Below are 12,502 nucleotides of genomic sequence, written 5' to 3'. Positions count from 1 at the left end.
AATGGAGCGTTCTCAATTCTCCAAGCACATTTATAGTGTTGCCTAGTCCTACTGTCTGGCATCTATCATACGAGGTACTGTATGAACATGGAGGAAAAAAACATAGTCCATCATCTCCCCAGCCTGTGGCTCAGCAAAATGTTGTGAAGGTCAGTAGGCAGGCATAATGTATCAGCAGCAGAACTCTGGAACAGTGAAACTAGCATGAGGTCAGAAAAGACCGTAAGAGAAGATTTAGGATATTGCTCTTATGAGTAACACAGAGACACCCCTCTTATCAGAGCCCCGTAGAGACCTCACTGACAGCCCAAGACAGGCAGTTCTCTGGTAGATGCATGTTTCAGAACAAGCACTGAATGTACTGTGGTACATTAATGACCTACTGAGAGGTGGCAGAATGAAACCTGCCTTTCCTTCCCTTCTATAAGGCCTTTTCTCTATTAGAAAATCCCTATCATGCTTTTCATACACTCTTCTTAGACTCTTAGTTCCTGTGAAACAACTTGTCTGCACCTACCTGGAATACAAGGATTTTGCATGTCCCTGACAAGTTGGGTCAGTTTGAAGTTACAGGGCTGGAGTCACGATACCCTGACTCTGACAGATTTGATTAAAATTGCCCATGACATTCAATGTGGTTTAGATACCATACACACAACTCCTCACACACATGGCATGGTCTCAGAAGCATCATTTCCTTAGGAAAGCAGCCTAATAATGCACTTAGAACCTTGCAGTGCTGCTATACTGGTGCTTTGGGGTAGACCCAGAATGAATCCTGAGAATGGTGCTGGTGGATTGACACCCAACATACAGCACAGAGAAGAGTGCTGTCAGTCTTTAGGTCACACCATCTGTCTTTAAGCGCCTGTCTTAGCTGCCTGTACTCTGTGTGTAATCAGTGGAAAATCAGGACTTGGGAGCTCTCCGCTGAGTGTTCAGGGAGCATCTGTGCCCAAGTCAGGCATTTATGGTAGGATCAAGGGCTTTCTGTTCTGTAACCTGCTGAGCATCCTCCTAGGAGTGGAAGACTGCAGTGTAAATACACCAAGAGTTAGTAGGTGTCACTAACTTGGCTTTCCCTGGCAATCTGTACGCTTGTGGCATAACTACAGAAAACTTTGAAAACTTTGATAAAACAAACGTTCTGAGTGTGGGGATCAAAATTACTACCAGGCATCAAAGCCACAGGTCAGCCCAGAGCCTTTCCTGCAAATCTAGGGAGAGAGCTTCAATGAGAGCACGGCTTCACCTTCTGCTCCCAGTGCCCACGAGGAGCTGGAGAAAGATGGCTTCTCCAGTTTGAATGCACAAATGATATCTTTGGTAATCCACCATAACAAAACTTGTCTGGCTAATTAGATCTGCAGAATCCCTGAGGTGCAATTGTGAATAGCAGCTGCCACAACTGAGCCCCCTGGTATTTTTAAATGTTACTGCATATGCAGAATATTACCACTGTTCATGTTTTCAGTGGGAGAGCAGGTAGAGTCTAGCTAGAGAGGAGGCTGGGTGGCAGGCAGGACTGCCTGTGAGTTACAGTGCCAGGTCTCGTATCACAGGGGTGATGGTGTCTATCCCCGCGTTCTCAGGCTGGGTCTTTCTTTACAGAAATTTGCCTGCTGACCCGTGGGCGGCGCACAGCCAGCGTGCGAGCTGATACCTACTGCCGGCTCTACTCCCTCTCAGTAGACAACTTCAACGAAGTGCTGGAAGAGTATCCCATGATGCGGCGAGCTTTTGAAACCGTGGCTCTTGACAGGCTGGACAGAATTGGTAAGTAGAAGGTGCGAGGGTCTCCCTCCCACTACCTGCTGCCTTGGTACCCCATCTCCAGGCTTGGTCCTTAGTTCCTTTGCTGGAGTTGTGAACTGAAGGAGATCCCAGCCTGTCTTTCCTTGCCTGACTTCAGCTCCTACAAGGAGCCCCATTCACAACCAGTTAAATCCACATCCTTCTCTCACTTTCTCTCTCACACATACACATTTCTGCCAGCTCCTGCTTCCATTTGTTTTCAAGAGGTCTTTTTGAAGAACCCAGATCTGCAATCTGAGGCCATCAGGGCCATGGTGATGAATTCACTAGATTTTTAATTTCAGCTCAGAATGTATGAATACACAATTGATAAAAACCTAACCTCCAGCAGCCCAAAGTAAACACAATTAACCAAAGGGTATAACTGGATTGTTATAGCTTAGAGTGACCCATCCCAGGATGCTCTCCCATCCTGTGGGAGACGTAACGTGTGCTGCAAACATCCTTGTCTAACTAAAGAAGACCAGGATAACATTCCTTGGTCACAACCAGAGATGTTTAACACAGAGAGATTAAGTAACTTATGCAAGGTCATGCAAGAAGTCTTTGCAGAGCTGAGGACTGAGCATTCAGAGTCCCAGTCTAACTTCTTTAGCTTCTTATTATACATCTCTTAAAACTGCATGCATTTCATTGCTTTTCAAAACCAAAAAAGTCAGTGCAGGTCTGAGTATAATGCAGAAGGTGAGGAGGATAATGGGGTGAGGGGGGTAGGGAATAAGCTGGCATCCCAGCAAGGGGTGCAGTGCCTCTGGGGCTTTTCATGCCAGGAACATTGTATTCTGTGCATCTCATTACCTGCTGCAAATCAGAAAGTGTGACCCCTGAGGAAAAGGTTATGAGCTAAATATGTAGAGTTTGGCAAAGCCCATGCTAATGAGGCCCTAGTGTAAGTGGCAATAGTCCTATCATTTGAGTTATTTAAATTAGACTGTACAAACTGCTAAGAAAATGTAATGTGAGGTGCAAGCAGGGATGGGCCAGCTTGACTTATCTCAGATTCTTCAGCTTTAGGTGGTCAGTGCTGCTCAGCTTCCTCGTCTGATGCTCTCTGTGACTGTGTATATAGGTGGGCAGGGCATCCTGTGGTTCTTGTCTTTTGCTCTGTGTGCCACTGCACACGTAACTAAAATTCATGGAAAATTCTGAACCAGCATGAAGAACCTCACACACTTCTTCCCTTAGGAGGAATTCCCTTCCACAGACAGCTGCAAAATGTCAACATAAGGTCAGAAGGTGACACAGAGCAACTGGAATAACAGGCCCTTTGGTGCAGAGCTCGGGCATTGTCCTCCCCTCCTTTTGCCATTCTGCTGACCTAAGACAACATTAGTCCCTACGCCATATAAAAGGCAGAGACCTTCAGAGTTGTACATTGAAAATCCTAGTGCTACCCTTGTTTCCCTGGCAATCAGACTTGAGAGCTGCCTGTTCTCTCAACTTTAGATCCTCTACTATTGCAAAATAGCATCTTTGTAGCACTTTCCAATGCCCTTGTGCCCAAGCTCTTTGGCTGGAATTTCCCCAAAGAGCCTAAGGGAGTTATGCACACCCTACTGAAATTGGCAGGTCCCATGGAAATCCCTGTCTTTATAAATAAGGCATTTCTTCACCTTCCCCTGAAACATGCACCATCCAGAAAGGGCAGTGCAGTAGCTGTGTAACAGCATATGACTTTTTAGGGAAGGCAAGATTACTGCATTCTGCTGAGACTCTCTCTGAAAGTAGAGGGATTATTCTAGAGGACTGAAGTTAAGGAACAGCAGTTCATAAAAGGCAGGTATGAACAGAAGCAGGACCATATTTTTGGTTCCTGTTATATTCAGCTCGGGATCTATACACAAGATGAAAGCAAATGGGAGCGTCTTTCCAAGTCAGTGGTGCATTCACTAACTCCCTTCTACCCAGATGAAACATGTCCTTGAGAATCCCATGCCTCACTGAGTACATGAAATGATTCAGAGGGCTCTGTCACTATTCTGGTACTAGGATAAGATCCATCCTGTATTCCCCCTGTGCAGTGAGGAATCAAGAGAGCAGGGAGAAAAATCTCAGTCCATCCAGTCACAGTGACTGGAGAGATGGTTACAGGATTACCTGCTATATGGAGGATTTGGAAAGCATGGTCTAGGGTTGTCTAGGCAGCAGGGAGACAGGATGAGAACATAAGACCTCATCTCATCCCTTGAAGCAACAGGAGCAGTACTGGTTGACTGGAGGTGCGACGAGGCATTCACTTTGCGGAGCAAATGCAGTTTGAAAGCCTGTGGCTAGGCAGAGGGGAAGGGGAGGGGCAGATGCACCGTGATCTGCGTGCCCCCATCGCTTCCTGCTGGTAGATGGCAGTGCAGCAGCATGGAGGGCACAGCCCCCCAGGGAGCTGTCAGCTACACTTATCGCTGGGCAAAGAGCATGTTGATGTATCCTTGTAACCTCTGTTGTTAATGGCAATTGATATTGGCATCCTGCCTGTGCCATGCATGGCTGGGAAAGAAGTTTCCCAGGTATTCTGCACTTGCAAGAGCTCTTTAAAGACTGGAAGGGATTAGTCTCCATGAATTGACTAAGGCTGGGATTCTACAAAGATTTGTGTCCCTGCTTAACTCTGCTCTCTGAGAAACTTCAGACTAAAGAACTCCTCAACCTGCAGAATATCACATGCCTAACGGCCTTGAAGATTGAGGCTCAAGGAAATTAGGCTGATCACTGATTAATGATAATTTTATCACTGATTAAATCTCCCTCTTTTTTCTTGTTCTTGACCAAGCTGTAAATTTTTTTGTAGTATTTGTGTGTTGAAATAATTTGTTCATTTCTCCAGTGAGTAATTCTTTGTCTGACAAGCATTTGTGAATCGTCCCAGTTTGTGGTGTGTCAGTTACGTAAGTCGCATCATTCTGTCCTGACTGGCTTTGAAACTAGGTTTCAGTGACCATTGAAGCTTAAAATGATATTTTCATAAGTATTTGCACTTGTAAAACACAACTGCTCAAATGGTCATTGAAAGTAAATACAATATGGGTCGTGAATATTGTCGAATCAAAATTCACTGCTGCATTCAAAAAATATTGGGGGACAGTTATTTTCCATTGTTCATTGTCGTGTAACAAATACCATAAACGTCTGTCATAAGGTTGCTTACCATCCATATCGAGGTCACTGGTGAGAGCTAAAAGCATACTTAAAGCCAGAGGAAGTTATTTTTTCATTTTCATCAGGAATTTTTCACCACATAGTTTGAAATGCATACATTTTGAATGCCAGTTGCATATGTTTTGATACAAGGATCCCAGTTAACCCAGAATTAAAAGTGCCTTGCATTTCCTCCAGGCATTGCAGATGCTGAAAAAACAATGAAAAGCTAAGACAACACAATACCAGTCTCTAAATATCATTATATAGTATTATTGGGGTACAAGAGTGTCTGTTCAAAGATATTATAGTGGTAGAAGTTTTAAAAGCTTTGTCATATAAACAAGCCACAAAAATAGCTGTTCCCAAACTTTTTGATGGGGCACCCTCTTTGTCAGCTCGTGATCACACTTCTGCAATTGAAATCCTGTTGGGTTTGCAACCCTGCTTGTCTAGGTCATGACTAATACTCTGGGATCTGCTGCCTCAGAGGAAGGGCTGGCCTGTGTTAGGCTAGGTGAACTGTGAATGAGAAGATCTGGGATCTGTGCCAAGCTTTGTCACAGATTCACTGTTTGTCCTTGTCATGCCTTTGCTCTGTGCCTCAGTTCCTCATCTCTTCTACAGGGAAAATAATGCTAACAAAGGTGGAGCTTGGTCTTTGAATCCTTCTTAGCTGCTTACTCCCTTGCGGCAGGTGCTGTGCAAGACCATATGAGTAAATGAAACGGACTGAAATGTGTATAAATAAAACCATATGTACTCAGCATAAATTTTACACTGTATCCACACTGTAGTCCCAAATTTGTTTACTGTACACAAGTGAGTAACCCCCAAAGAGCTGCACATGTGAGATGAGCAAGCAGATTTGGTCATAAGACTATATATATATGTGTGTGTGTGTGTATATATGCTTCTTATTTGAGGCTGCTGATACAGGCACAGGTGATGTAAGGATAAAAGTTCCTGTGGCCCAGGTGTACAATGCTAGAGTGTGTGTGCTTTGGGAGAAAGCTTTATTTCAAAATCACATTGAACTCTGTCCAGCCCTTTAAGGAGGTGGAATCTTATCCAAGTACTGAGCAGGTGAGGGTATCAGTGGCTGACAAGAGATAACACAGGTTGTCCTGTGTTGTGTCCTCTCTCATCACCTGAATAACCCACGAACATAACTGTCTATGAGGAATCAAAGTTCAAATACCACTATGTGTATTCCTCTGACTTGAAATCCTCTCCCATCATTTCCAACACTACAATGTGGAGATATGAATCTGACTTTTATAGTCAGCAGAGAGAAAAAGGCATTTAGAGTGTGATTTGTCGTCTCCTAAGGTGGCTATCTAAAATGGCTTAGGTGAATCACACCCTGGAAACACTATCTAGCACAGATATGCAGGGTAGAAGCTTGGACTTAAGCAGGAATTGAATATTTTAATTTCTTTTTATTTGGAAGTAAAGGCCCAGACTCAGGGTATTTTCTATTTAGCCTAGGGAAAGATATCAGCAATTCACCAGCCATGAGTGAATGCTAATTACTTCAGTTTAATTAAGGCAAACTGGCAACCCTGTTCACCTGAATATGAAGTGCCATTTCTCATGCAACTCTAGAAGGAAAATAAAGCCTAAGACACCCCAATAGAAGAGACAGTGGGGGTGGTGATGAGATCTCAAGAGACCTGTCTTTGACTTTGTAAATGACCTTGGTCACATCAGTTTATTCCAAGCAATACCTACCTTGCAGGGTACAAGTTCTCTGGGAATTTTGGTCTTCTAGGCAGGAGTCACTAGTACTACAAACGGGTAGTTGGCTAGCTGGGAGACATTAAGCTGAAGTGAGAGAGTTAGGGGAGTTGTAGGAGATAACAATATATTTGTGCCCCATCTCTATGTGTCCCCCAAGTTACCCAATTCCTTTTATATTTAGAGAGCCATGGCCACAGCTCTTTGCTATCTGCATCAAAATAAAACACCTGTTCGGATAACATTTTATCATTCCAACACCTTTAGAAATTTCAACCCCTTCTTTGATTACACGAAGTAGGATCTGCTTACCAACCACACCTCTAGACTCAGGGGACTTTTGCTGCCTTGAAGGTAGTCCAGTAGCAATCTGCAACCAGACCACACTGCAAAGCACACAACTGATAGAAAAACAGTGCCAGAATGATCAGAGTCTTCCAGAATCTGTCCCTGTCACAGCTGTCAGCTCCAGTAGGGCACTGAGAATTGAGTGCAGGAGCTTTGGCTCCAGACAGAAGCCACTTGAGGAGAAAGCAGCTCTTTGGCTTCAGTCTCCAGCGATAAGTAACAGCCAGGACACCATGCTTCAGGCAGCACAGGGCATCACAGACACTCCAGAAGTACACAATTCTTACACCCGTTCATGGATATTCACAAACAGTTTGCTCTATATAGCTCTATATATTCAAATTTTTTTTTTCTGCAAAGCTCTGTATGATGGGCATAAATGTGAAGAGTGTGAGGGAAGAGCTTAATTTATTTTAAGTTTTGTTTAACTGTCACGAGATTCATCAGATAACATTATTCACTTTGTATCATTTGACATACAGCAGTTTGGCCCAGTTAAAGTTATGTGTTTTTCATATTTTGGAAGATATGTATTTGGTTTATGGGAGAGTAGAAGCAATCACTGGCAGGCCTGAGCTGTACAGGGAGGGAAGACCTCCACTTGGAAAGATAGGGAATTGTCCATTTTAAATTTTTGAACTCATTATTGTTTGTTAAGATGGTAGTAAGAAGAGAGATTCAGCTAACCTCCCCAGTACAATGGGCTCTACACTGATAAAATTTATTTCCCTTTCACTTTGGTATTTAGCTTTCCTGCAATAAAACCCCTGTGTACAGGTGTAACTCTACATAGGCTTGCAGAGGACAGAGCAGGGGAGAAGGAGATACTGTTAGTACTTTATATGTACCACCAGAGTTCAAAGGATACAGCTGTAGCAAGAGAGAAATGAAACTGCAGTATGCAGGTGGGTGCTGCCTTGTACGTACGGCGTAAGAGCACACAAATAGCAACTACTGCAGAGCAGTTAGTTCATCAAGAACTGCACATCCAGTTTGTAATGTATTTACACAGCCAGGCTCTCAGCAAAGTTAATTTGAATTAGTTTCTAGAGCAGATTTGTTAAGTGCGCTGAACTCCTCTGTGGATGCTCTTAGAGTTGATCCAGCTGGCTTTGCTTTGCTTCCAAGAGCTACTTCAAGTCTGAGCAGAAACCTTTACATGACAGTTAATAACAGTTCAGTGTGGGTTAACTTACATTTGAGAGAAAATCAGGCTTGAACAGGAAAAGAGCACATATACTGGGAGTTAAGAATTATTTTGAAATCTCTGTTCCAGCTAATTTATCTATATACACGGATTCTTAAGACAGTGGCAAGAGCTGGTGCAGCGAGACCTTCCAACCAATATAGTGCCAGTGCAGAAGAGTTCCCCTGGGGCACAGAAGCAGCTGTGGCAAACTGCCAGTTATTGAGTATGTCCAGGGTTTCTTTGCCTGTATTGCCCCTCTGGGGACAATGGCAGCAAGCTGAATTACCACAGGAGACCAGCTCAGGACACAAGCAACCCATAGGTGAGGGAGGGCAAAGACTGCCTTCAAAGCTGCAATGTGCTGTGAGCCCTTTGCTGCAACCAGTGATCCAAGCAGGGTGTTTAGTACCCAGTCGTATGAATAGTAAGAAGCGAAGACTGGAAAGAAGTAACCATGTGGCAGGGGGGCAGCCACTTTTGACAGCAGGCCAGGGCATAAACCAGCCTAATAAAGTGAGATTATTTCAAATACATGTAAATTCAGAAAGCAATTTAGTGACCTGAATTCTTAAACTGCAGCCAGTGGGCTTAGACAGAACTGAAAAGAGAAATGAACAGAAAGTCACAGCTAATTTCCCCTGTGTCTGTGCAGAATTTTAACAACAGAAGGCTAATTTTGATTATTTGATAGAAGTATTATTGTTGAGTGCTGGCTCCTTTTATGAAATCACATGAGCCTTTCTCCCTCTTCTTTTGTGTGCTATCTACAGTTGAGGAAAATCTGACTTTGCAATTCTTTATTAAGGGAGCAACATCTATTTGCTTAGTTTCCATAATTTTACATACCCCACTCCACTTCAAAGCACCAGTAGCTTTGCTATGAACATCTTCTAGGCTCTAAATATCTTCCTTTCCCCCCTGTATTTAGCCTATTGTTGCCATGAGGAAAATAGGGAGGTTTTCGAACCCAGAGCACGCCATTGATGATACTTATTTTTGCCCAACTATGGGGAAAGATCATATTGTGTTACGAGCTGTACAAAGAAAACAAAAAAGTCAGTTGTGCCATGGAGACCTTATAGTCTTAAGTCCTTTAACTGACTGTGCTTCTGTAGCTCCATTAGTTTAACTGTCCCTCAGTCCTCTTCAGGCACACATCCAGTCCAAGTGGCTGCTTGGGAGCCACCCAGTCCTCCCTTCATCAGGTTGTCGCACACCACTTGCCCTGCAGAAACCCAAGGCAGCTTCTTTCTCCTCTGTAGAAAAGGTAAGGGGCCTTGAGCTACCTCAGAGGAAGCAAGGGTGGGGAGTTGGTGCATGAGGCGGTTGCAGATGGCTCCTATGCCAGTTCCATGGCACCTCAGTAAATTTGTATAGTGCTTTTGGGTTTAGGAGAAATGCTGGTGTGGATTGTTTATCTCAGTACCTTAGACTCAGCTCAGCACTGTAATTTTTGTGGGATAAACAACATAGAAGGAGAAACTCTGTACATACAGCCTCCATGCCGCTGTGATTAGATTGAAGGGGAAACAGGAGTCCCTTTTCCTTTCTCCTAATGAAGCTTCTCATTGGGTTAGCAACAACACAGGACTCTATTGTGGTTCACTGAATGTAGCTGTGAGCTGCAGAACATAATTTCAATTAGGGTTACACAGAGCCAAACTAATCAGCCTTTTAGTCCTCTGATTGCTGTCTTTTCTGCTCTCCTTTTGAGGCAGGTGCTGTGACAGTAAATCCAGAGCAGGAAAAATGAATTTGAAACTGAAGCAATTTCATAAATAAGATGATGATGAGAAATAATCTCAGAACCACTGGCCCAAGCAAACTTGCTCCTACTGCCTCATTCCACTGCTGGCTTATGTTTCATGCAGGACCTTAGTCAGACCTGCCAGGAAAATGTCTTTGTCCCACCAGGACTCTGCTGTGTGCCTGTTCTCATCTGGTGCTGGTTGGAAGGAGGATTTTCTCCAGAAGCAGCTAATAAGACATATTGGTGTGTGGAATCATCATGTAAATGATGCAATTAATTAGAATGGTGGAACCAATTAATTTTTCAGTTTGCTAACCAATTACAATTTTGAAAAATGATTTTGAAAAATTCTTCTCCCCTTCAATAACTGAAAGAATGTTTTCAGTAATTTTTTAAATGATCTGGAGCAGAAATTTGAGACTTTCTTGGCAAAACAGAAAAGAAAAATTTGATCTAATGAAACAGTTGATACATTCAAGTTGGGGTCAGGAAAACATTAAAGTGTAATGTAATTTCAAAGGAAAACTGAAATGTTATGTTTAAAAAAAAAAAATTCCAAGGTTTTTGCTGGAACTATTTTATCAATTTGACACAAATTTAAGGAGCTTTGATCAAACCATTTTCCAGTAAATAGTCTGCATGTTTGGAAAATGTTAGCATATTCTCTATTTAGTGCTCTGCCAAGGAAATCGGAGTCTACTGTTCAGCTCTTTCTGTGTTTTCAAGAGCTCCGGTTATGAAAACATCAGTTCCCTCAATTCATCCGTGCAGCTCTGATTAACATCGCTATGGGTTCTCATTTGAATTGAGGGCAGCATTGAAAATTGCAGGCTATTCAAGCACAGACAAGCAAATCAGAAGCCAAAGACAGGTCACATGGAATTAAAAGATTGAGATGAGGTGTAATGATGGAAACATAGAGCAGTTCCTGGTATTTAGCTTTTTGGAAAGCTGCACTAGCAACATCTACTGTTTCTCCTTCTTCTACCCCTAGCCATTCCTCCTCAGACTGGTTTTGCTACAGTCTGTTATCAAGAAAGCAGATGTGGTAAGGTGGCTTTTTTTGCCTGTCTGCTTTGAACTCAGCATGCCATCTCCCATTCACATCCTGACCTTGCAGTCATGCAAGATAGCTACAGATTCCCCATGCTGGGATTTGTACCTTCAACTCCAGAAAGAGAATGATTACAAACCTGCAGTCCGACTCCGTCTTTAACTCAAGTGTGCTGGCCAGATTCTCTCTTATCTGTCAATTTTATTTAGATAGGTTGGTCCTTCTCTCCAGACTTGGAGCAGGTAGTATTTCTGTTTCTGTTTAAGCAGCTCTTGTTTGTGAGTGCGTATATGTTTCTGGTAGATACCAGGTGGAAATTACTCTGTGTGTGTGTGCAGTGTAACCCTCTGTGCCATTCACTCCCTTTCACTGTATGTTCACTGCAAAAATGCTCTTAAGTTTAAAGGTGACATTCATGCTCCCTCTGGTGTGCCTAGCTGCATGAATAGCAGGTAGAACCAGGATCTGTCTGTTTAGGGGATATCCAGTGCTGTCTATTCCAGTCTGGTATATGATGAAACAGACATTAGATACATATTCTACACAGGCACTTCCAGTGCAGACAAGCTCTGCAGCCCCTGTAATGACATGAGCAGCTCAGAACACTGTTTGTCTTCAGGACTGTGTCCTTCCAGGGCTGGTATCTTTCCCCGAGGTGAGAAAAGAAAGGCCAGTTCATATGCCTTACTGCTTTTTTGGGGAGTGATTAGCAGTAGGTAAAACACAAAAGCATTAAGCATCCCATACCACTAGCCACAACAGACACATCCCAAATTACCAGTTACAGATCCAGAATCAAAAGTCTGTCAGTATTTTAGTGGTTTGGTTTTATGGTGCAGTTCAGCCCACTGTAGAATGCAAGCTTCACCCGCTCTGAACAATTGCCTAGCACTATTGCATAGCACTCTGTTGCTAGAACCACACCTCGTCCTTTATAAAGAGATAAAAGCTTGATTTTAAAAAGTACAGTAAAGGAAAAACCCTTAGTGTGTTCTTCCAGTGCTTAACTACAATTACAGTTAGATTGCTCCTTCTTTTTTTTTTGTGGGCTTGTCTACAATCACAGTATCTCATGCGTCCTTCGGGAACTGAAGGGAATGGTTCTTAGCAGCTTCCTTTGTCTGTGAAGTTCCCTATAAATTGGTATCAAATCACCTCTTCTCTGAGAGAAGCTGAATACGTTGTACTTACTCACTGATGTTTTCCAAGCCTGATTCTTGTGGATATTTTCTGTACCTTTTCATGCTTTGCAGCTAGACACTAGAACTAAAACATCATACTGTATGCCTTCCTAGCATTATATGTGGTAGTGACTAGTATCTCCCTTCTACTTTACAATTTCCTCCTTATTTGTGCAATAATTGTTTTACCTTCTTCTGGTGGTAGGTTTGGAACTCAACTAGTTATATTCAAGACTCTACCATTTCAGAGTTACTTTTTAGAACACCAGGATACCAGCTACCCTCTTCAGAGT

General features: G+C 43.0%; 1 protein-coding gene across 1 annotated transcript in view; it reads left to right on the top strand.

Annotated features, from left to right (window-relative positions):
- Positions 1 to 12,502, top strand: part of HCN4 (hyperpolarization activated cyclic nucleotide gated potassium channel 4) — a 115,880-nt gene that overhangs the window by 89,484 nt on the left and 13,894 nt on the right. Inside the window, exon 7 of the mRNA XM_069797783.1 lies at positions 1,612 to 1,776. Within this exon, the coding sequence (XP_069653884.1) occupies positions 1,612 to 1,776 (165 nt within the window). The remainder of the gene's footprint in view (positions 1 to 1,611; positions 1,777 to 12,502) is intronic.

The sequence above is a fragment of the Haliaeetus albicilla genome, chromosome 12 (genome assembly GCF_947461875.1).
Source record: "Haliaeetus albicilla chromosome 12, bHalAlb1.1, whole genome shotgun sequence".
In the NCBI taxonomy this organism is placed as follows: Eukaryota; Metazoa; Chordata; class Aves; order Accipitriformes; family Accipitridae; genus Haliaeetus; species Haliaeetus albicilla.
The sequence above is the reverse complement of the archived record's forward strand: the minus strand, read 5'-3'. Positions and strand labels throughout refer to the sequence as shown.